The 21,897-nt window shown below is 45.5% G+C and overlaps 1 protein-coding gene across 2 annotated transcripts in view; it reads right to left on the bottom strand.

Annotated features, from left to right (window-relative positions):
- Window positions 1–21,897, bottom strand: part of SH3PXD2A (SH3 and PX domains 2A) — a 247,727-nt gene that overhangs the window by 201,959 nt on the left and 23,871 nt on the right. Inside the window, exon 2 of one of the 2 annotated variants that reach the window (XM_053948689.1) lies at window positions 4,378–4,458. In XM_053948689.1, coding sequence (XP_053804664.1) covers window positions 4,378–4,458 — 81 coding nt within the window. Of the gene's footprint in view, window positions 1–4,377; window positions 4,459–21,897 lie in introns of those variants that run through there. The other variant, XM_053948690.1, reaches the window with a different exon arrangement.

Raw genomic sequence — 21,897 nt, 5'->3', positions numbered from 1 at the left:
TGCTTAGATCAGCAAACCACGTTGAGCAGATAATATTTTGCTGATACACAGACCCAGTGCTTGAACAGGGCCTTGTTTATTTGCCTTTTCAATATTGTGCCATTTCAGACATCTCCTTGCAGCCAAACCGCCTGAGTGCGTCATTGTGTGGGGAGGCCGAGATCTGCCTACCGAACATTCCTGCCACGGCTCCGGCAATGCTGTTCTTGCACACCAAACACAAAACGTGGGATGGTGGCATGCTGCTAAATCCAGCTGCTGTGGATTGGAGAAATCTTGGAGAAAGCTGCATTACACCTGCTATGAGAGAGGATCCTCCCCCAGCTCCCCACACAGAGAGCCAGAGGGCCTGGTCCTGTTCATGCAGGCACTGAGTAGCACAGGCATGGAATCAGAGGAGAACACCTGAAGTCACTGGATAAAATGCAGCAAATGACTACTGGTGATTGAAGCTGAGAGACCAGGCATAGATCCTTGGTCCCATTTTCCCTGCTCACTTTGCTGGGAGGGGGTTTCTTAGCAGCAGAGCCAGCACCCAGCTGGGGTCATAAAAGCTGTAAAAAGCCCAAGGTGGTACTGGGCAACTGCAAGGGTGATATGGGGACAGGGGAAAGACATGCCCTTCATGCTTGCCAGCTGCAAACTTTGTGGTTGGTTTCCAGCCTAGCAGGCCACTGGGAAGATGAGAGCTGCCTGCGTCTCCACACTTCTCCACCTGATGCTTTGGGCAATTATTTATGCACACACTCAACTGCAAAGCCCCATTCTGCTAACAGCCTCCTAAAGCACTTTCCAGCAAGAAAAACACAGACCTTACATCTGTACTGCACAGTGGAAATGCCAGGAGTTATCCCTGCTATCCCAATAAAGGCGTGTCTTTTCTCAGCTCCTTTAGGGACAATAGCAATGTTACTGAACTATCACCTCAGGACAGGATTCTGCAACCACCACCAGCAAATCCATCGATGATGATGGAAGACCTCAAACAGCATCCAGGGAACGTGCCCCAGTGAGCCACCAGCCTGCCACAAGGGTCAGCACTACTGACAGGTGATGTCCACGATCACTCTCCTCATTCTCCTCCATTCTGCACTGCAGGAAAGGGCAAGGAAACTACATTGAAAATATTACATCAGGAGGTAGCTTTGACCCATGTGGTGCTCAGGTGCAAATGTGTCCCCAGGGTGAAAGACAACAGATAATTGGATTTGACAAGCAATTTATAGCAATGCTTTCATCTATGCAGAGTTAATTCAATCTTTTCAATCCTATTTATTGAAACACTGGCACTCACATGTATTCTGCTGCCATCATTCGACCCATGCTCAGGAGCAGATGTGATTGGTTGCACAATTAAATGATGTGGCAATATCCTAATTTAATTTAAAATCTGTGTTTACAGATATCCACCCCTCACTGAAGTAGCACAGGGCTGACACTTGGCTTGCTGCTTTGGGCTCTGTTTGCTGTACTTCTTACACCTTTGTGGGGCAAACAAATCCTATGCTATGACCACCCTCACTGTCCTATTACTGAACTGAAAAACAACTAGACTCCCAATTCAAGCATATGTGCTGCTGAAATAGCACAGCCAAGCTCTCCTTGGATTTGAATCCTTGGGACAGAGCAGCCTCTTACCGCCTGCAGTGCCTAATAGAATTTGCAAAGAAGTATTTTAAAAAATGCAGTTTCTACTAATGCTACAGCTCTCAAAACCACTGAGCCACTTCCCACAGAGACAGCCGTTTGGGGAAGGGTGGGCTCTTTTTAAAAGAAACATGAAAATGGAGTAATGAAATTAATTATCTCTATTCCTCCCTCCTTGCTCCTGGGCTGCCCCCCAGGTTTCCCCACGGGTCGTATCCAGTGTCACTGTCAATTCCAGTCACTGCAGCCCTGATTAAGTCATTACAAGTCAGCCCTTGTTCCTCCACTTCCAGTCAAGAGCAAATGAGACACGTGCAGGCTTCGGAAGCCCTGAAGTGCAGCTCTGTCACTGACACAGCAGGGTGAGTGGAGTTGGCAGAGACCTGTGGACTCCAGCTGTTTTGGACATGAGTGGTGCCCGTGAGTTGGCTGAGCATTACTCCCTGAGAATTTGCTTGGTTTTCTCCTAGAAGTGCCACATGGGGATAAGCAGGGATATTATCAAAGAAGACTGATTATGCTAAGACCACCTTACCATCCATGGTATCAGATTGCAAACCCCACATTCAACCAGTGCTAGGTTAGAAGTTCAAGCTTCCAGCAAAAATCTGGAAAGCACAAGTCATCCCAAGATGTGGAGCTAATTTCTCTTTGAGCAAGAATCTCTGCACATCAAGTCATAGATTTCCCAAAATGTAAGGGTGACCCGAAGTCCCCCTTAGCATTGAATTACTTTTCCAACTCTCTTTGCAGGCTTCATTAGAGCCGGAAATACAAATTTCTATTCAAGATCCAAAGCAGTTTCCTTTGCCTCACCTAAGAGATGCTCAGGCATAATCAAAAATCCGGAAAGAGTAATAGGAGAGGATAAATAAAAAACATCTATCACCTTTGGGAGTCTAAAAGCATGTTATGTCAGCCTGAGCACACAGGGCCTTGTCCCCATCTCACAGCTGGGAAACTGAGGTGCAGATGGACACAGTGACACAGTACAGAGACATGGCAGGACTGGAAATCTCAAGTGAAGACCTCAATTTCTGTAATTCTGCACTTCACGCTGCAAGAGCTAAAGAGGCTGTTGTAGGGGGCTGACACTGCATGAGCAGTGATCAGTGAACAGAGATCCCTGAGAGGGAAAAGGGTTAAAGAAGGGAATTTGTTACTTTCTTGTCGTATTTTCTCGTGGGGGGAGAAGCGTCATGCAAGCAGGAGTTTTCCACTGGCTAGGCCCCCTTGCACTTATCAATGGGACCTTTCAGGACTCACTCCCTGATTGAGACATCATTTCCTGTCCAACACACTAACCCCATTGATAACTCCACACTTGATGGGAACTTTTCAAACCTACCAGGAAAGGCCAGGAGACCCAGAACAACATATACATGAAAACAGAACTGGGGTGAAAAGAGAAAGAAGAGAGAAAAAGAAAGAAACAGTTTTGGCCACAATTCGCATGCTGACAGGAAATGTTTGTGACTACAAAGCTGCGCATCTTTAGCAGGTACAGCAGACACAGAGAAGATGTTTACGTTCTCTTACAGCAGTGGGACTGGCAGCCCTGGCACTTTACCCAGTTAGAAATGGAGATGGGCACACGAGGAAGCTTAAGAACATCCCTCTCTTGTCTTCCTGCCACACAGCAAACAGAAATTAGGAGTGGCTGTAGAAATGGTCACATCTCACCCAGAAGGCCAGGAGGCCATAATTACTGATGCAGCTTACGAAACAGTCTAGAGACTTCAGGTTTCCAAGTAAAAGAAACGAAACATAAAGAGGAGCAAAGATGAAACTAGAGCTCTTTAAGATACCCCAAACAACAACTTTTTTTTTTTTTTTTCTAACTTCTCATACGAAAAGGCTCAGTGTTACTTTTCAGGACACAGCACAGTCAGCTACCTCCTCAATACTGACCGTGAGGACTCACTTGGTATTGTAACATCAACCCAGTTCCAAGCACAAGCTCCAGTCCAAAAATCAACCTTTTCCCCAAAGTTCAAGAGTGTCTCAAACCACAGCTTTTACTTTTACCTTAGGCAATTAGTTTTACTGCCTACAAACCTACAATGATACAAAAATATCAGTGGATCTGGATTGTTGCCAAACAGCACACCAGCCCCAAAGCTCCCCCTACCCATGCAGGTGCCTGGGAGCACTACCAGAAATGAAGCAACCGACTCCTGGTTTCAAACTTTAGTCAGCAGTTTATCCAAAAGCAAGAAAGCTTTTGATGAAATCGAAACATACAGGCACAGAATAAAGGAAAGGAGCTGTACAAACAGCAGGAGCCAGGACCCTGGCTGGCTAGGTAGATGGTTAGGAAGAGAGACTGGAAAGTTTCCACTGCAATCTCTGTTACTGAGCTGCTGTGGCAGCGTGCAAAAGCTCTGTTGTTTTCAGTTACTTGGGTAAGTAGTTTCTGGAGGCCCAAAATGTAGCACACTCTCTGTTTTAAGTGCATCTGAAGTATTTAAAATTAGATCCCCTCTTTAATAGGAACCATTCATGAAAATGTCAGCTTTAAATATCTTTACAGTGTAAGTTACTCACTGTGAGCATACCACCCACTTATCTTATACCCTACAAGGGCAGAGTCTGAAAAGTTTCAAGATCATGACATGTAACAGACCAAACAAGCACAAAGCCTTATTTAAAGGCACTATTAACCCATCTGGAAACATGACTAGAAGCATGAGTAGAAACAATATTTAATGTTAGACAGGGCAGACTTACCTGCAGGTCAAAGAACTTGCTGTATCTCCGGTAGATGATCTGGGAAGTCAGGTCAGACCATGTTACGTTGATGATATAGACCTGTTCAGGGAAAAGAAAATACAAATCAGCCTGGGCCAGGAAGCACAGGATACATGCAAAGGAGAACAGTCAGCATAGGTTAATTTCAACTCTCACTGGCTGTTCCCACTTACAGTCAGGAATACAGCCCTGGGAGTGGGACTAGCCTAAATTAAAGCCTGCTGCAGCCTTCAACAGAAGTCTTGGGGGAGCACTCAGTGCTCTCCCACACATCCCCATCAGCAGCTCCCACCGACTTTGCTCTGCTGGGGATAAAAGCTCTAATTGAGCGACACCACATCTTCTGGTCTGTGGTAGCACACCCTGCCTTCTGTCCTCTTTGGGGAGTCCCAGGGCCAGCTACAGGCATGGCTGGGTGAGCTATTCCACCCCTGAAGCAACAGCTCCTCAAGGGGTGCTCATCTCCAGCCCCAGGTTCCGGATTGTTTTTGTGTATGGAGCTGTGGCTGTCACCCTTCCCAAGCAAGGAGTGGCTCTGGTTCAACAGGAAATCCAAAGGAAACGCAGCTCCCCAGGTGTTGTGGAATTACAGCCATGCAACACCATTGCTTACTCACACCCATACATGTGTGACAGAAACCAAACCCTGTCATGGCACACAGCTCTTGCTGAGTCACATCGGGGGATGTAAAGCTGGACAGTGAGAGCGACACTGCTTCCTTGCATCGATGGAATAAGCCCAGGATTTCCCTTGCCCAACCCTACTCCATCTCCAAAACAATCCTATTACAGAAACACCGCTTTGTCAGAAGCTGTAATAAAGATTATTCTCACTCACACATACACAAACTTATATATATATATATATATAAATATATATATATATATAAATACACACACAAAACACAAACATGTTGCCTTTTGACCCTGGTACCTCCAAAATATTTTTTTTAAAAGTTAAAAATGGGCCAGGTTCTGCTCTCTCATACACTTGCCCTCAGGCCAATGCTGGCATTGCTGCCTTGATGACAGATCCACAGCAAGACTTCAACAAACACAGGATGGAGCTATCAAGGGTGACCACGGACATCAATATAATGAAAATCACAGCTAGGACAGCTCCTGGGCCTTTAAAGCAATTTCCAGGTTTTACATATGGACTGAGATAACAATCTGGCAGAGGAAACAGGAAAGCATTCCTCCTCCCCCAGCCACAGCACTGCAGCAGGAGCTCTCCCTTTTGCCATGGATGCAAAGTGAAATTCTCTGTCTCCAGCAATGGGAGATGGATAAGTATCAGCCTCTTCTCCACCTCCCCCAATACACCAGACCATCTTCCAAGCTACTGATTCAAATGCTTTGGTACTTTTACCAATAAAAATTATTGCATGAAAATCCCTGAAGGGGTGTTGAATATTGGGCTCAACAACACTTTTGCAAGGACCACCAATGGATTTTTCTTTCTTCTTCTTTCCCAGTAGGAGAGGTGTCCTCCCAGAAACCACAGAGATCCTGCAGCCATACTTTCCTCTCTGCTTGTTACAACCACATTCAATCCCCAAGGCAGTCTGCCTCCCATCTCCTGCAGCCCAGTTTCATGGCATTCAATAACTGGAGATGCTGAGCACAAGCTGTTAAGGAGATCTGGGGCCTTTCTCATGATTGCATCAAACAAAACTGCAGGGCAGAAACCATCGAGGCTGATAAAGGTGCCCAGGGGCAAGAGCCTGACTCTCAGCAAACCCAGGTTACTCTGCTGCATCTCATAATTCTCCTGGAAAACCAAACCACCCCACCTCCTTCCTGCAATGCCCAAATACACAAGGGTGACATCAGCACTGCCCTGCTGCATGGAGGGGAGATAAGCCTGTGTAACATGAAGACTTGAGGTCTCCTTTAAAGATCTAACCCACACAGTCAAGGCAGAGGAGTCAGAGCCTGGGAAGGAAGCTGCTGTTGCCAATTTTCAGGCCAGCCACACTACACTGAAGAATATTTTTCCATGTGTTTGTTGTGGGAAAAAAAAAGTTTGTAGCTTCACTCTGAGCTAATTCACACACAAATATTTCTACTCATCCTCTATCCAACAGCTACTTTCAGATGGAAAACCCATTCAATTAAAAACAGATCTTGACAGATGGGAGCTGAATAGGATCCAAAAGCAACTTCAGATACTGTAATTCTGGCCCTGAGTTCTCACAAAGGGGACGAGACAGGAGGAGAAACATATTGCACATGTAAATAAATATTATAATTTTTCTTTCATTATGCATCTTTTCTTCAGAAACTAGAAACAAAACACATATGCCACAGACATCCAGGCACTTTGAATTTCACAGCACTTCAGGTTTCTCCATGCTGCTCTTCAGAACCCACAAAAACTGTGAGTTCCTGAAATTTTTAACAGCCTACAAGTCTGCTTGTTCAAAATCTAATCCAGGCAGAAGTCAATCTTGCTTTAAGATTCCATTTTGGTGGTGCAGTAAGTGGCACAACACCTCCAAGACACAAGGAGGGGCAGAGTTGGGTGCACAGGGATATTCTGGGTGAGAGGTTGGATTTATTTGGTGCAGGGAACAGGTGTAGGAGCAGCACCCCTCTGCATGGTGCAGATACATTCCCAGATCTGAAATTCAGGCTCTGTGGGAATGAAGCTGCTACTAACTTCAGTTAAGCCAGGATTTTGCTGCACATTTAGGACAGCAATTAAATCTTTTTGAGCCTAAGGCCTCCTCAAGCTCAGTAAGTGATGGATGAGGCAGCATGTAGATACACAGATTTCTATTTCAAGAAAAGATTACAGCAGAAGCAAGAAAAGCCTTTAATCATAACCTGGTGCTATATGAAGTGAGAAACCAGTGGGCTCAAAATCTGCTTGGTGGGAGACAGGTGCAAAACCTAAAACAGCTATTGATCTTTTTTGCTCGTTTGGCCAAATCAAATTGCTTCCCAAAGGTCACCATTTAAAATAATGGGGTTTGGTTGGAAAAGATTTGTAAAATGCCAGATTATAAATGCAAGATTTAGAGGCTTCAGAAGCCTTAGATCTCATATTTCTCTCCCTTAAAGATTGAGTTTGGAAGTTATTTGCTTCTGCTGCCTTGGTCAGATGCATAACCTTTCCATGAGCAGCAAACATTACATCAGCTTACCTCCTTTTTTTTCCCCTCAGATCTTAAAATGGGTTGCTGTGAAAGTGATCAACAGCGTCCCAAGAGAGAGGGAGAAAAGCAGTCCTGGGGGAGCCCAGGGTCATGCAAATGCAACAGGACAAGGAGGCAGCAGGAAATACTGTATACATAGGGAGAGTCATCCCACGCTCGAAGCCAGCAGAGCCAGCATCGCTCTCGCAGCCACCTGCAGAGCCGAGGGAAGGCTTTCTGTGGCATCCAGCAACTCCCCAAAACTGAGCCACACAAGCCACCACTCCAACATGCAGCTGGTCCTGCCCACAAGAGAGTGCTGGCTCCTTGGCACATTCTGTCTTGATAAAAGAAGCCAAAATCAAAGTACCTTACATGTCTTGGAGCAAGCTCTTTCATGTAAGTACAGTATTTTCCTACACACAACTAAACTGTTCCAAATTACTACAGTAATTAATTACTAAAGGCAAAGAGACCTGCTTTATGTATCTGCCATGTTTATAACCATAAAGGAGTCAAAACACAGATGCTATTCAAATGCTTCACCTTAAAAGTCTTTAACAAAAGGTCCTTAACAATGAATGAAAATTTAAGTAGAAATGACAAACAACTCACTGCACAATCACTGGGTGCTCTAGCCACTGAGAATGTTCACATTTAAATTTCCCAAGTCCAGACTTTTTTTGATTTTTTATTGTAATTTAAAATAAATCCTTCTTCAGAGAAACAAGAAGCTGACTTTAAAGACTGTAGAATATTAAGCAGGAACTGAGCTTGAAAAGTAGCTCATAATATTCATGGCTTATGGAAGGTGCAGGGTGCTGTTCCAGCATGTGTCACAGTTGAGATGGCCACGATACATAGAGTATCATCATACAATCTCAGAAGGCTTCAACCCATACAGAGTAACACCACACCACTTCAGAAGGCTTCGGGTACCTGCCCATACAGAGTAACATCATGTCATTTCAGAAGGCTGCAAGCATCTGCCCTTCCTTTTATACCCTCATGTTCATTCATTGCCCCTGTGTGCCCTCTGTCCCTTTGGTGGTTGGTCAGTGCACCTGGGCACTCCATGGCTCATTACCTTCAATATTGCCCGCCTGCTTTTCATGGCTGTAGCCCACTGGGGATGGGGCTCGGCCACAGCCCCACTCCCAACTACCACACAAACTGTGTGCCTACAGGGTACCAGGGGGATTTTATCAGCTGCTAATTATTGTTGTTTAATTCTAGCTCTGGGAAACTTCTTCTTTACCCACCACAGAGCAGAAAACTTATTGTAAACTGAACTCATTGCTCTCTCTTACTGCCTACACAAGCAATGAGGAGAGATGACTTCCTACTACAAAACACATCCACTCTGACATCACTGGGTGTGACCTTATCGTTGACTGTCTTGTTTTCAATGGAAAATATCCAGTTCTAGCCAGCATAAACCCCAGAGGTAACAAATTCAGGTTATTCTCATGTGACCTATTTTTCAATTGTTTTTTTAGAGGCTAATGTCTTGTTGTCTACAGCCAGATGAGCTGGAGTGGAAGACAAATGTCTGAAACTGGTCATCTGATGAGACCAAGATTAGAACATACACAAATACAAGAGCTATTGGCAAAGGGAAGATTGAAAAGCAGAAACCAGAAATATCCCTGCACACATTAGAGAGGGTGTTGTTAACCTCTAATAAGTAATTACAGAAAACACCAGCTATTAAGAGTTCTGTGAAAGACAACACTGTGGTGCAGTTTGTGTGCAGATACCATCACGATACCCCCTTTTATCCTGGAAAATGTCAGCTTCTTCAAAGATTTCTATTGAAGTGTTGGATGTTTGTCCTCCTATGAATCAGGTTTGAGTTGGAAAATATACGCCTTCTCCCCTGTATTCAGATGCTATTCCAGCCTGTAAGCTGGAAGCTTTCCACCAGCACAGCTCAGCCATGTGAATGCTCCCTGCTCCACTTCCATGCAAAGTCAACTCAGCTCCTGCAAGGCTTGCAGCAATTTCAACTGCTTCATTTACCTGGCAGAGTTTGCATTAAAACAACTTAAACTGCAGCAAAGTCAACATAGATCTGTGCCCTAAATTACCAGAGTACACTGCACCAACTCACTGTTTGCATAACCATTTTAACGTCAAAGATGTGCTGATGAGCACAAATTGGTGCTGGCCCAGATCCAGATTTGAAGTGATATCAGCCTAGAGACAGCAATTTTGGTACCCATAAGACCAAAGCAGCAAAGCTGTTCAGCTTCCTAATGCGGTTTGGTTGATCTTCAGTATCTTCTTGCACCCCGTAAGACACTGGCACCAGCAACTGGGGTTTCCCCAGGATGAGGGGCCCTAATGTCCTCAATTTCTGCCCTATACAAGGGCCAGTGTGGCAACAGGAAGAGTGGAATGCTCCAGGAATAAGCAGAGAGAATGTAAGCCCTTCTCATGCACACATCACCTGTGCCTTCACTCAGCTTGGATCACATCTGACTCTGGATTCAGTGAGCAGAGCACGGGCTTCTTGCCCAGCTCACTAACATCCAAAAGGCCCTGAAAAGCACTGTGAGACCTGGGAAATTCCCACAGAGGTGAAGTCAGACCCTCAGCCCCAAGCCAGTGGTAAGTCCATCACTGGTGCCATGCAATGAGGTCACCTTTCAGCACGACGGTCTCCAAGGTACAGCAGCTCAGCCAGAGCAGGGCCAAGGAAGAGCTATTTTCAAACGCACTCCAGAGCTGTTCTCACTCCAGGAATTTGAAGACTGAGCTGAGAAACAGAGATGAGGCTTGGAAGAAATATGAAACCCAGGGAGCCCCAGACAGGAAAGGTCCTTGCAGGGTGGCTGCTGCCAGGGCAGGATGCCTCAGAGCAGTCCCAAGGAGGGGGTGACGCGGGCTGCACGCAGGTGTGGGGCATCTGGCTTTCTCATGCACCAGATGTGGTTTCACTGACACCCCTCTACCCAGCTCGTGTTTCCATTACCAGTGGGGAAAACGTAACTGAGAAAAAGACAAAATGACCCAGGGGTCTCATGGACAAATGTTGCACGTACCTAAGTCTTGGAAGCAAAGCAGAGTTACAGTATGCTGGGAGAGAGTAAACTGAACAGCTCTAGCATTTGCCAGTTTTCATCTGTGAGCAGCCACCACACAGGCAACTAAAGCAGGACATAGCAATTCCAGTTTCCATCATAATTTGCAAGCTAATTTACAGTCAAAATAAACATACAAGTGAGGGGAAAGAAAAAAACCAGGGAGGGGGAATACGAGAGTTTTCTTTTCTCTGCATTTCTTTTGTGGATCTTGTTTCATCTCTAAACTACAGTGTAAAAGGATTAATGCTGGATTAATGCTGCCTCTCTTTTCAGCCATATCACACCAAATCTGTTGCAAGTACACAGAAAATAAACTCCTTTCTAGCTCCTAATCTAGTCATATTCTCAAGACTCAAACTGGGTCCATTCTAGTTTAGAGAATCACACCACTACTGTAACCTATATGAGCACAGATCTTCCTCTTGGTGGAGCAGTAACCAGGGTGAGATCTGTTTCTCTTTGCCAAATCCCAGTACTTACAAACAAATGAGAATAGCAAACAACTGCCCCAAGCCAGCCAGCAGACATCCCTGGAACACAGGAAGAGGAACTTATTCGAGATGGAGGCACCTGGCTGGATGACTTTGCTGGTTTCCTAGCTCCAGGGGGACAGACCAGACACAGAACAGGGCTGTGTCTGAATGACGAATCCAGCTCGTCGCGTTTACCCAGGCAGAATAAGACAGTACTTAGCCTCCCATATTTTTCTCATACACTGATGAGGTTTTAAAGGCCACAGTTCAAATTCTGATTTAGTCTCCACTTCACCCCTCAGGTTTTTGGCATTTGCCAACTTGAGTTTCTAAACAGTCGTCAGGCCTTTCCAGCATCTTCCTGCTAAGAAGACACTAAGTTGTCCCACACAATCAGAGCACTAAGCCAAAAGCAGAAAACCTCCCTGCTGTATTTCTCTGTACGGCCATGCACATGGCCATGAGAGGCATAAAAAGGTAAAAAGTGAAATCTGCACCCATGATTTGTGGCAGTAACTTGACCAGAGAGCTGCAGAACTGGAACAGCTGGGAGCCCTGCAGCTTGGTTACAAACCACCTCCGAGCCTCTTGCCAGGCTTGTTTGATTACTTAAGTTCATTCTTGGGGGTGTGTGAGCAGAATATGATGTGTCTGATTCTTGCAGACATGCAGTATCTGTGCTGCATTAGCGGGGTTTTGTTTGTTCTTAACTGATATCCTGGGTCATGTCAAAGACCTGTCAAGGCTATCTTAACTCCAGCATATCCAACAACTACAGCTTACGGAAAGAGAAAAAGAAACAGAACTAGTAATGACTGGTCACTTCTCCACTACCACTCCCCAGCTCCTGGAAGCAGATGAGCAGCTTCCCTGCAAGAGGAGGAGACAAAGGAAGTGGTCAACATCCACCCATTACATTTACATGTGTGCTTGAGGAAGAGGGAGCATCTGTACAGAGCACAATGTGGACTCATATTTCTGTTTCCAGTCTGTCTCAATTCATCTACATTTACTTTCCACATGTGATGGAACTATTTGTGAAGCAGAATAACCACAAGACTCAGTTTCTGCTATTTAAGAGTTGTCAGGTTATTAGAAAACAGAACATCTAAGCCTACAGAGCATTAGAATCTTAGAGTGATAAATGTAAAATGGAAACAAGAACATAAAGGCTCTCGGTGAAACCTGCCTCCCTCATGGCCTTTTCAAATACCCTACCCAGGTCTAAAGGAGGCTGTGCAAGGCAAGCAAACAAAAATAATACAGCTGCATTTGTAGGTAAAGATTTTTCAGCTTACTGCCTCTTAAATCTGGATGCCATCTGACTTTTAAACTATTTTAACTCAATGCTTGTGTCCTTCTCCTCAGCAGATGGTTGGTGCTTCATGACAACCCTAAAATATGAGCATGTCCTGGTGGAAGAAGAGAATCTCCATTCAAGAAAAGAGAATTGGAAAAAGAAACAATCAACAGACAAAGTAGACACTTGAATTTTAAATCTTCCAAGTGTCACTGACCAATTTTGAATACAGGAATTACATTAACTTCACTAAACTCATTTTAGAGATTGATTTGCAATTGAAGTTGTTCTGAAATAAAACATATCACCCCCAAAGAGTACAGCTTAATGTGGAAGTCCTAGGTGCCAGTGCTGGATGGGGAAGTGAGGTGGAGGTCCTTCTAAGCCAATCACTTCTCAGGTCCCACATCATCATGTCAGTTGCAAGGAAAAGAATAGACACCAAGGGGAAACAACACTTAAAAAAATTACTTTCCAATATGAAGTTACTTCATTCCCCTGTCCATCTTCTCTACAAAGGAACAAATCTTAAAAACTGACTCAAAACTGGCTTCATCCTCCTTCAACTGAAATGAGTTTTAACAGGAAAGTATTGACATGAGCAGACATGAGCATTTTTAAAATCACTCCTTAGTTTACAACACGTCTTGCAATGTTCAGCTGTAACAGATCACTCTGCTGTCATCCACAATGATGATCATTCAGATGAGGGCAATGTTTGTATATTAAATCTAATTCTGGTCCAAATGGGTACAACCTGCATCTGATTTTGACTGCCATTACAGTATCATTAGACTCACAGAAGCCAACAGGAAGAGTTTAATTCCCTTCATGGTGCTGGATCAAACCTCACATGAAAGCAAGATTGGTAAAGTATCAGAAGGATGCTGCCAAATTGAAGAGGCTTATGAGAGAAGCAGCTGAATTAATTTTGGCACAAGAGGAATTGAGGGATGTTCAAAATAGGATGAGTAGAGCTCTGCTCATATTTCAAGCAAAGTGATCTTTGTCATCAAGTGCCCTGGGGCCAGGGATACAGGAATAGCTTGGTCAAATGAGAACTAACAAAACCTGCTTGCTACTGTTAAGTGCATCAAGATTGACAAGACAGAGACAAAATACAACCTGGAAATTGCTGTTTTCTACATGTCTCAACCACCTCTGCACTGAGTTATTTGTGCCTGTGGGAGTTCTCTTGGAGCACCTTTCTGCTGTGAGAACAAGGGCCCTTCTACATTGTACCAGCAGGCTTGGACTGACGCGTTTCCCCAGCTGTGGAGCTCATGTACAGGGCTGGAGCAGGCACAGCTGGAGGCCACATGCAGACACAGCACACCATGGTGCTGCCCAGCCCATTTCACACTCGGCCCCAGGGCGGTTCTGCTGCAGCTACAGACCCTCGCCATTTGTGCGAGCGTTCCCTGCCCAGGCTGCCTTGTGGTCACAAAGAGGCATTGTTGCTACAACCCAGCCTCCCTTTTGGCTCCCAACATCCAGGATTCCTGCTCTGCAGCAACACTTGCATGTAGTTTATATTAGCATGCAAATCTTCTGGCTTTGATTCGTAACCTTACGTATGACCCCCAGATGCAGTGGTTGGAAAAGCAAAGCAAGGGCCTGGGAAAACTAGCAAAACTCCTCCAGGCCCTTCCAGAACAATGACAAAGCTCTGGGACATTCTTAGTCCAAATAATGGAAATCTCCTGGGATTTTGCCATAGAATAGTGGGATTTTTTTTCTTCTCATTTTCAGTAGAGGGAAATAAAAAGTTCATGTAAACCAACAGACCCTCAGATTCACAAAGCCAGACCTGAGGGACACAGTAAGCGTGAAAAAAAACCAACTCTGAAACAAACTCTTCTAGTTTCTATCCTATTTGTGCAACTATGCTTTTCATGCATGACTAAAGGCTAAAACTTGAGGTGAAATCAACCAGCAAAACATTCCAGAACTGCCAGCACAACATGCTGACAGATCATAGAATGGTATGGATTGGAAAGGACCTTGAAGATGATCTAGTTGCAACCCCTCTGCCATGGACAGGGAAACTGTATTTGCATTTTAAATGCAAAGCGATAGAAGAGCAACTGAAAAAAGGAGCTATCCTCAAAACATAAACACCATTCTGCAAATGTTCAACGCACATAGATCTTTAATTATACTGCATGACTATATCTATATATATCTATATATCTATAAAAATATAAAAGAATGAATGTACTTGTTCTCTACAGAACAATCCTGACAATGTGAAACCAATTCCTGGAAAAAAGGGAACAAATTTCCACAGCCCCTGCAAGACGCAATGCTGAAGTCACTGGAAAAATGTCTTTCACTGTAGTGACCTTTGACTTCAGGCTTTAGAGAAATCTATGTTTCTTGTGGGGAGAAGAGTGAAAGAAGAAAATGATTTTGTGTCCTAGTCTTGCAAACAATGTCTGAATTGCACTGCAAAATGCCTAAGAGGCAAACATGGAGCACCCTCCTTATTCCAGCCCTCACCCCCTGGCCTTCTGGCCAAACCAGGAAAACTGATGCAAGAGTCAGTGCAGAATGGATTCCCTCCCGGCAGGGCACGGCACACAATTAAACACAAAATTACCTTCTTCCTGTGGACCTTCAGGGTTTACAGGAAGATACTGTGCCAAATCCTCACACCCTCAATCACTGCCTCTTTGCTAAGCTGAACTATTGTCTCTGCCCTTTCCTTCCCTCCTACTCTTCTCACAATCATCCTCCTTTTCCCTCCTTTTCCCACGCTTGGCTTCCTGCCTTCCCACTCGCAGGAACACCCTCTCCCGCCCCAGCCGTGCAGGACCATCACAGGCAGTGCGAACCCATCCCTCTCCAGCTCTGCAGTTGCAACCTGGCCACACACAGGCACAGGGACACGGAGCCGTCCCCAGCAGCTTCCAGACCGCCTTTACTCAGCACTCCGGAGCAGCGAGCACTGCTCCGCCCCGCCGGGATGCACAGAGATGGGAGAGAGGCTTTTTTCCGCCCGGAGCAATGCCGTGCTTTGAGTATTTCTGCTCAAAATGCTGCTCTCCTTAAAGCCTGCAAATATAGGGATCCGATGGTAGGAAAAGCTGTTTAACTGCTGGGCACAGGGATGGCTACAGGACAGGACAGTCTCACTGTCTTACTTCACCCCCAGCTGAGGAACTGGGAGATGAGTCTCCAGGCTGTACTGCAGCCAGAGGAGAAAGCTGTCCTACTGACCTGCAGTGCCCACCAACCCAACCTGCTTCTCTGCAGTTTGTACATGGGGTACAAAGGAGATGGGCCCCTAAAAGAATGATAAATTAGGGTAGTGGTGATTATCAGCAGTTGTGACCATACTGCCAAAGGAACCTGATCACCAAATCCAATCCCACACCTGGCTCATGTCCTGGCACAAGCCACCACCTGAGCTCCTGCTGTGAGCCTGGACTCTTCCAGTGCAGGAGTGAAGAACATTCCCAGGGATTTTCAGTCACTCTAAGCTGGGCTTTGTCACTTGCACATCTTCTCCCCATAAAAACTCCACATCTTCTCTGGAGACCTGAACTGCTGTTTGGCGATGCAGCTTCTGTCAGAGATGCCGGGGTGGCAGTGGTTACACTAATTCCTTCTTGTTTCAAAGCTCAGGCACAAGCCTCACATACCCTGGGAATTACTCATTTTTGGAAGGAAGGTATGTCACTCCAAGTCAGCATGTGCCCCATTAGAAAAAAGCTTTTTAGGGCCATGCCCATATTACATCTTCTATCAAAATCACTAATAAAACATGAATCAGCAAAATTACTTTTAAGTTTACATTTCTGTCAAATTCAGGGCTTACAGTGCTTTAGAACAATAAACAAACCTCTTCCTTTCATTCCCCAAGCCTGAATGTTCTCCCACTCTTAACCACTTAAAGGGAATTATGTATATTGCACAGATAGAAACTTTATTAAATCTGCTGAAATGTCCACCCAAAGCCCAGAAAGATCACTGACTGTAACAGCAGGCTTTCCAGAACTAATACAGCTGCACTTAACACATCAGCATCTGGAGACAGCAGGAATTTGCTAGGCAGAATTCAGAGAAAAAGTCCTAGCTTTATACAACCCTACTTTGGGATCTCAGACTGGCCAAAGCTTCACCTCAGGTCCTTCTCTAGGTAGGTGGCAAGGGTACACATCCATCTCCAGAGGTGCCTCTTCCTCTGCCTGCAGGAAGTGACAAATCCAAGCAGACATCTAATGCCTACAAGGCTGAAGGTGGATGTACAGTAAGGAAAGGCCTACGTGGTGCAGAGATGCCCAAATTGACACCAACCTGTGTCCCCTCTATGATGTAGCACTATCAGTCTATGGTGGTCAACAAAGCAGCTTGGTTGAGTCAGCTCACTCCCACAAAGAGCCCCAAATCTTTGCTGGGCAAATGAGCTCTGGCCCAACATCACTGATAGTGGTGTAACACTTCCACATGCTTGACCCCTTTAAAAAACTGAGGATTTTACTCCAATCTTTATTCAAAAGATTCAGAGTTTTTAACCTGGGTCCCCAGAGTGATTCTAAATTCTAATTTATGAAGCGCTAAACAGGAAGGAGCTGGAGGCACCACTATAATTTACCATGAGGCAGATAGGCAAAGTGGAGGGAGAGACAAGCCCTGCAGCCACCTCTGCTCCAGGGCAGGCTGGCCACAGGGCAAGCTGAGCTGAAATCCCCACCCTCATGTGCAGGGCACGAAGCAGTCGAAGCAGTCGGCTGAATGCCACAAAATGCAGGAGGTGTGAATTACAGCATCTTAACTCACACCCTGAAGTGTCTTATTGCAAAACGGCTTCTGGCAGAGGTAGGATTTTTTATTTCCAATGTTGTAATTCCCCTGTCTCTTCCCTCTCCCCCACAGCCACCCCTCCAGTAGAGGTACATCCAAAGAGGATCAAATCTCACCCTCCTCAGCCCCGTGAAATGCAAGCAAAACTAGCAGGACTTGGCCCACTGTGCCTTTTCTTAGGGCTTCAGTAATATTAAATTAATCCTCTTTAAATATAAAACACTTGTTGCCTTGGAACAACACAAAGATGGATGTAAAACCACTGGATTCATAGGTGGGTGCTATGGGTGGGCTCTGCTGAAAGGGAAAGCACCCCATGCTCTAGCAGAATGCCTCCCTTTCCATCTTCCACGCACCCCTCTGCAGCAGGAACAGATGGGCTGCCACAAGCTGCAAGGAAAGCTCTCGGGGTCAGGGCCTCGCTCTCCATGGACCCAGCTCTGTTGGCAGGCTGCTGATGGGAGCTGGCTCTCCACCTGCATGCCCACAGGTAAAAATAAATCCTTGCCCACACACCAGCAGATGTAGATTGTCAAATGTGAGGGCCTGTCCTCAGCAATTCCACTGGGCCACTAGCTCCAGGATTTGCCCTGGTCTGCCTCAGGAAGAAGGAATGGACATCTGGACATCCCCAGGTGGAGCAGCAGGGTGGTTCATCACGCCATGGCCCAGGAGGATAGATTCCATGGTTAAAAAAAAAAGGAAAAAAAAAAAAAAAAGAAAATCTGGGGCAAAAATCTGCTCACAAGTCAACCAAATTCCACTGGAAGCAGCAAACATGGAGTAAATGTTCCACAAGGCATCCCAAATCCTGTCCAACAGCTGCTGTGGCTGTCCTCACTTGACAGAAGGGACAATGTCAGACAAAATGATGGCAGGAGCTCTACCAGACGAGAAAGCCACAGGCTTGGGTGCCAGAGAGACACCACTAGGCTCCCACAGTCTCTCCTCCCTGTTAACCATCCAAATTGTTCTTGAGGGTGAGCAAAGGAGGCCAGCTGGAGAACAGACTGGTAGTTTCAGTGGAGGATAACCACCTGCCCTGAGACATGGCTGACCACAGGGCAAAACCACAGCTCCATCAGCATTCTCCAGGAGTGTCTCAGACAACCCAGGACTGCCCTGGATGGGACAGACAAGAGTACAGCTTGGGCTGCATGGCTGTGTCCCATGCAGGGACAAACGATTTCTGCTCCCCCAGCTGCCTGTGAGGCTTCTCCACCAGCAACACAAAGACATCCAGAACGTTCCTCAAGGCTTGTAAATAAGGAGGCAGACCTCATTTGATGGTGAAATTTTTCCTGTTCTCCATGGTGACAAAAATACCCTTTTCTGAATACTGAGATGAGTGATTTGCTTTGGTTCCATGGATAAATGTTATCTTCTCAGGAGAGGAAATCTTCCTAGAAAGAGTAGGGCAGGGGCTGAACAGCCTGTGGAGAGAGATCACAACAGCAATCCCTTGGAGACTCAGCCCGCCAGGGCACTGAAGGACACAGTAAACTTCAAGAAAGTGCCTTAATTCCAGAGATTTCAATGGGATTTAAGCCTGCACTTAACTCTCATCACTGATTTGCAGCCTGTGACCATCAAGGCCTTCCTCTCTCTCCCTTTGTCCTAAGAAGTGACAAATTACAGTGCCTGGACTTCTACAACTGTTGGTTTGGGGGCTCTGTGAAAATCCTAACTTGCTGAATATCATCCTTCTACTATAATTCTGGGCTTTCCCAAAAGCACTCTATTGCAGGGTCTACAACCCTGACCAGCAAGGCTTTTCCAGCCTTGCAGAGATGAGCAAGAACCCTCCAGCCCAACATCTCCACAACTCTGGCACACACAAATTGCTCCCATACCCTATTTTCACACATCACTTACAACCTGCCAATTTTCAGCTGGAGATGACTGAGTCCTCTCCTTATTGGTTCACTTCTTGCCACAGCTGCAGCAGCCTACACAAGCTCCCAATCCTTGTTAAACCTCACTAGCTGTGGATGCCATCCTGACAGTAGTGCAGCCTGGGGAGGGATCTGAAGCAGCCCCTCCATGGTGGCAAGAAAGCCAAGCCATGACTGCAGTCACTCAGCAGCCAGAACTCTGTGGAGAGGCTGCCACATGGCTTTGGTGTCAACTGCACTGCCTCTTTGCTTGAAACCATGAAAAGCCAGAGTCAGCAAGCATGTTGCCAGCTCCCCAAGTCAGCAAATCACTATCACAGCAAGAAATCACAGAAGACAGAAAAATGTCACACTTCTACCTGATTAGACCCATTGCAGGCCCATGGATTTAAGAAGCAGGACAGGCAAAACAGGCTGAAGGTTTTTTCAGGAGTTCAGAGAAATCCCATCTATGGGAAAGGTGTACTAATTCCCATGTGCAGATGTGGTCAATCAAACAGCACACTTGGAAACACCTGAGAGGCTGACTGGAGATCCAGCTACCTTCTCACTGACATGGGAGCCTTCCTTAGCTCAAAAACTAACTCCAAAGCACCACTGAACTACAAATCTCCTTGGCAGGGTAAATTATCGAAGCATGATTTAAAAGTGAGCTCTGAAGTGAGGGAGCTCAGCCAACCCCTGCATCTGGCCACAATATTGAGAGTCAATCCCCTAGTTAGCAACCTCAGACTCCATCGAGGTGTGACATTAAAAAACAACCCAAATAATATCCCAGCCATGTCATTTTATTCTTTTTTTCCCTTGAAAGGACATCTGGCATGCAAGCCTTGGGTTTTCCCTCATCCCAGAAAAACCAACAACCATATTTTCCAGAGGTCTCTTTTCCCTACTCAGGGAGTGGAAGGGATGTAGTCACTTAATGCATGGCTCCTAACATTTTTCCAATGAGCTGGTTGAACTCCCATTCTCTTCTCCCATGGAGGAACACAGCTGCTATAATCAGCCTGTAGCTAGGAAAGGGATGGAAATACCATTCCTGTCACTGCTGCATAAAAAATCAGCAGCTGATAGTGACAGATTGCAATGAACCTACAACCCCCTTTAAGAAGGTAAAACATCTCTCTTATCTCACACAGAAAAACCCTCCAGAAACAAGTGTCTCAGACTGGACATATCTATCTATAGTAACAGTTTGTAGATCTGTTCCTAAAACTAATTTAAGCAAAGATTCCTCCACGGCCAGGCTCTTACATGTACCTTTGTAACCCCTTTAGAAAAGCAATTTCAGGACTGCTCTGGTGAAGCAAACACTGATTTCAGTTGCACAGTGTGAGGGATGCAGCTCTTGTGCTCCCAACAACTGTTCTGTTCTAGCAGGCAACAAATGTGGTAACAGTGGAAAATATTTGTGCAGCCTCTCCTGTTTTTTGGTTGACATGAGCTGAAATTCTCTTCCAGCTTCATGTTCTTGTGAATTTTTTCAGCTGCTAAGAAACCATCTTTTCACCAGAAGAAGCTGTGGAAATGGGCTTGGATATCTATCACAGCTCCAACAACCTGACCAAACTCCCCATGACAAAACCAGGTAGGACTCTGACCAAGCCAAACAGCAAAACAACTTTAGCTCCTACCCTCAAGTGAGCACAGGGCCAAGGACCACTGATGCCAGTGGGACTGATGTGAGGATGGAGCTTGTGAGAAGCCCAATCTGAACTGTGAAGCATTGAAGAGTTGTTTCCCAAACATTAGAACATGGCCTTAAAAAGAACCACAGTGTTTCCAGAGGAAAATAGAATTGAAGCTACATGACTGAAAGGGAGCCTTGTTTGGAAGCTCCAATCCAATAACCAACTCAACCTTGTCATGGCTCCAAGCTGAGGGGATGGCATCTGGAGGTGAGAGCAGTAGGAGAGGCTTTTCCAACAAGGGAAGAAACACTTTTGAGAAAATCTTGTGCTTTGGTTTTAAAGACCCATGAAACAAGGAGGTGAAATGCAGAGGGAATTCACAAGCTTGAGAATACCAGTACCTGCACAGCTGGGACACATAAACTTGACAGTGCCAGACACAAGACAGGAGAAAAAAAATGTTTTGGAGGCAATGACTTTCCAGGAAAAAAGAGCAACGTGGCTATAAAATAATACAATTTCGTACCAAGTTTATTTCAAGTCTTGTGCTACAGGCAGTGCTGGCCTACTGACTGCCAAGCTGGCTACTGTGTTTCTCTTCACTCTGTGATACTTATTTGATTGGCAAGATACTATTCCAGAGCTATAAAACCCTCCTGGAATATTCTTCCAATAAAGCAAATTCCTTTTCTTAGTAATCATTTTATTTGACTAATTATTAGCAGCACTTGGAACAAAACAGAGAGCACAGGCAGAATCCAAGAGGATTCAGTCCCTGTCCAGCAGCTGTTTGTGTGCTGCCTGAGACGGACCAGAACTGAGGTTTCCATCTCAGCTCCCCATCCTGGACAGCAGAATAAGCAGAAGTCTACTAGGAGCATGCTGGGGAGCTGCCTTCTCTAGGGAATGATGTATCCCAAGGACAGTAACATCTGACTCAACTTTATGTCCTACCTTAGCCTAGGAAAGGAGTAGTCCTGTCTATCCACGTCAGCATAAGTAAGTTTGCTCTTACAGGAGGCAATGTCCCTCTGCTATGATGAAATTACCCTGTGGCAGGAATGGGGAAGAGTAGTGGCTGTACTTTCCCTATACAAAGCAAACAGAAAGTATATTCCTTCCATTTCTTTATCAGCAACTGAAGATATAATCTGGATGC

This window comes from Vidua chalybeata, chromosome 8 (assembly GCF_026979565.1).
Source record: "Vidua chalybeata isolate OUT-0048 chromosome 8, bVidCha1 merged haplotype, whole genome shotgun sequence".
Classification (NCBI taxonomy): Eukaryota; Metazoa; Chordata; class Aves; order Passeriformes; family Viduidae; genus Vidua; species Vidua chalybeata.
This window is presented reverse-complemented; position numbering and strand designations above follow the sequence as displayed.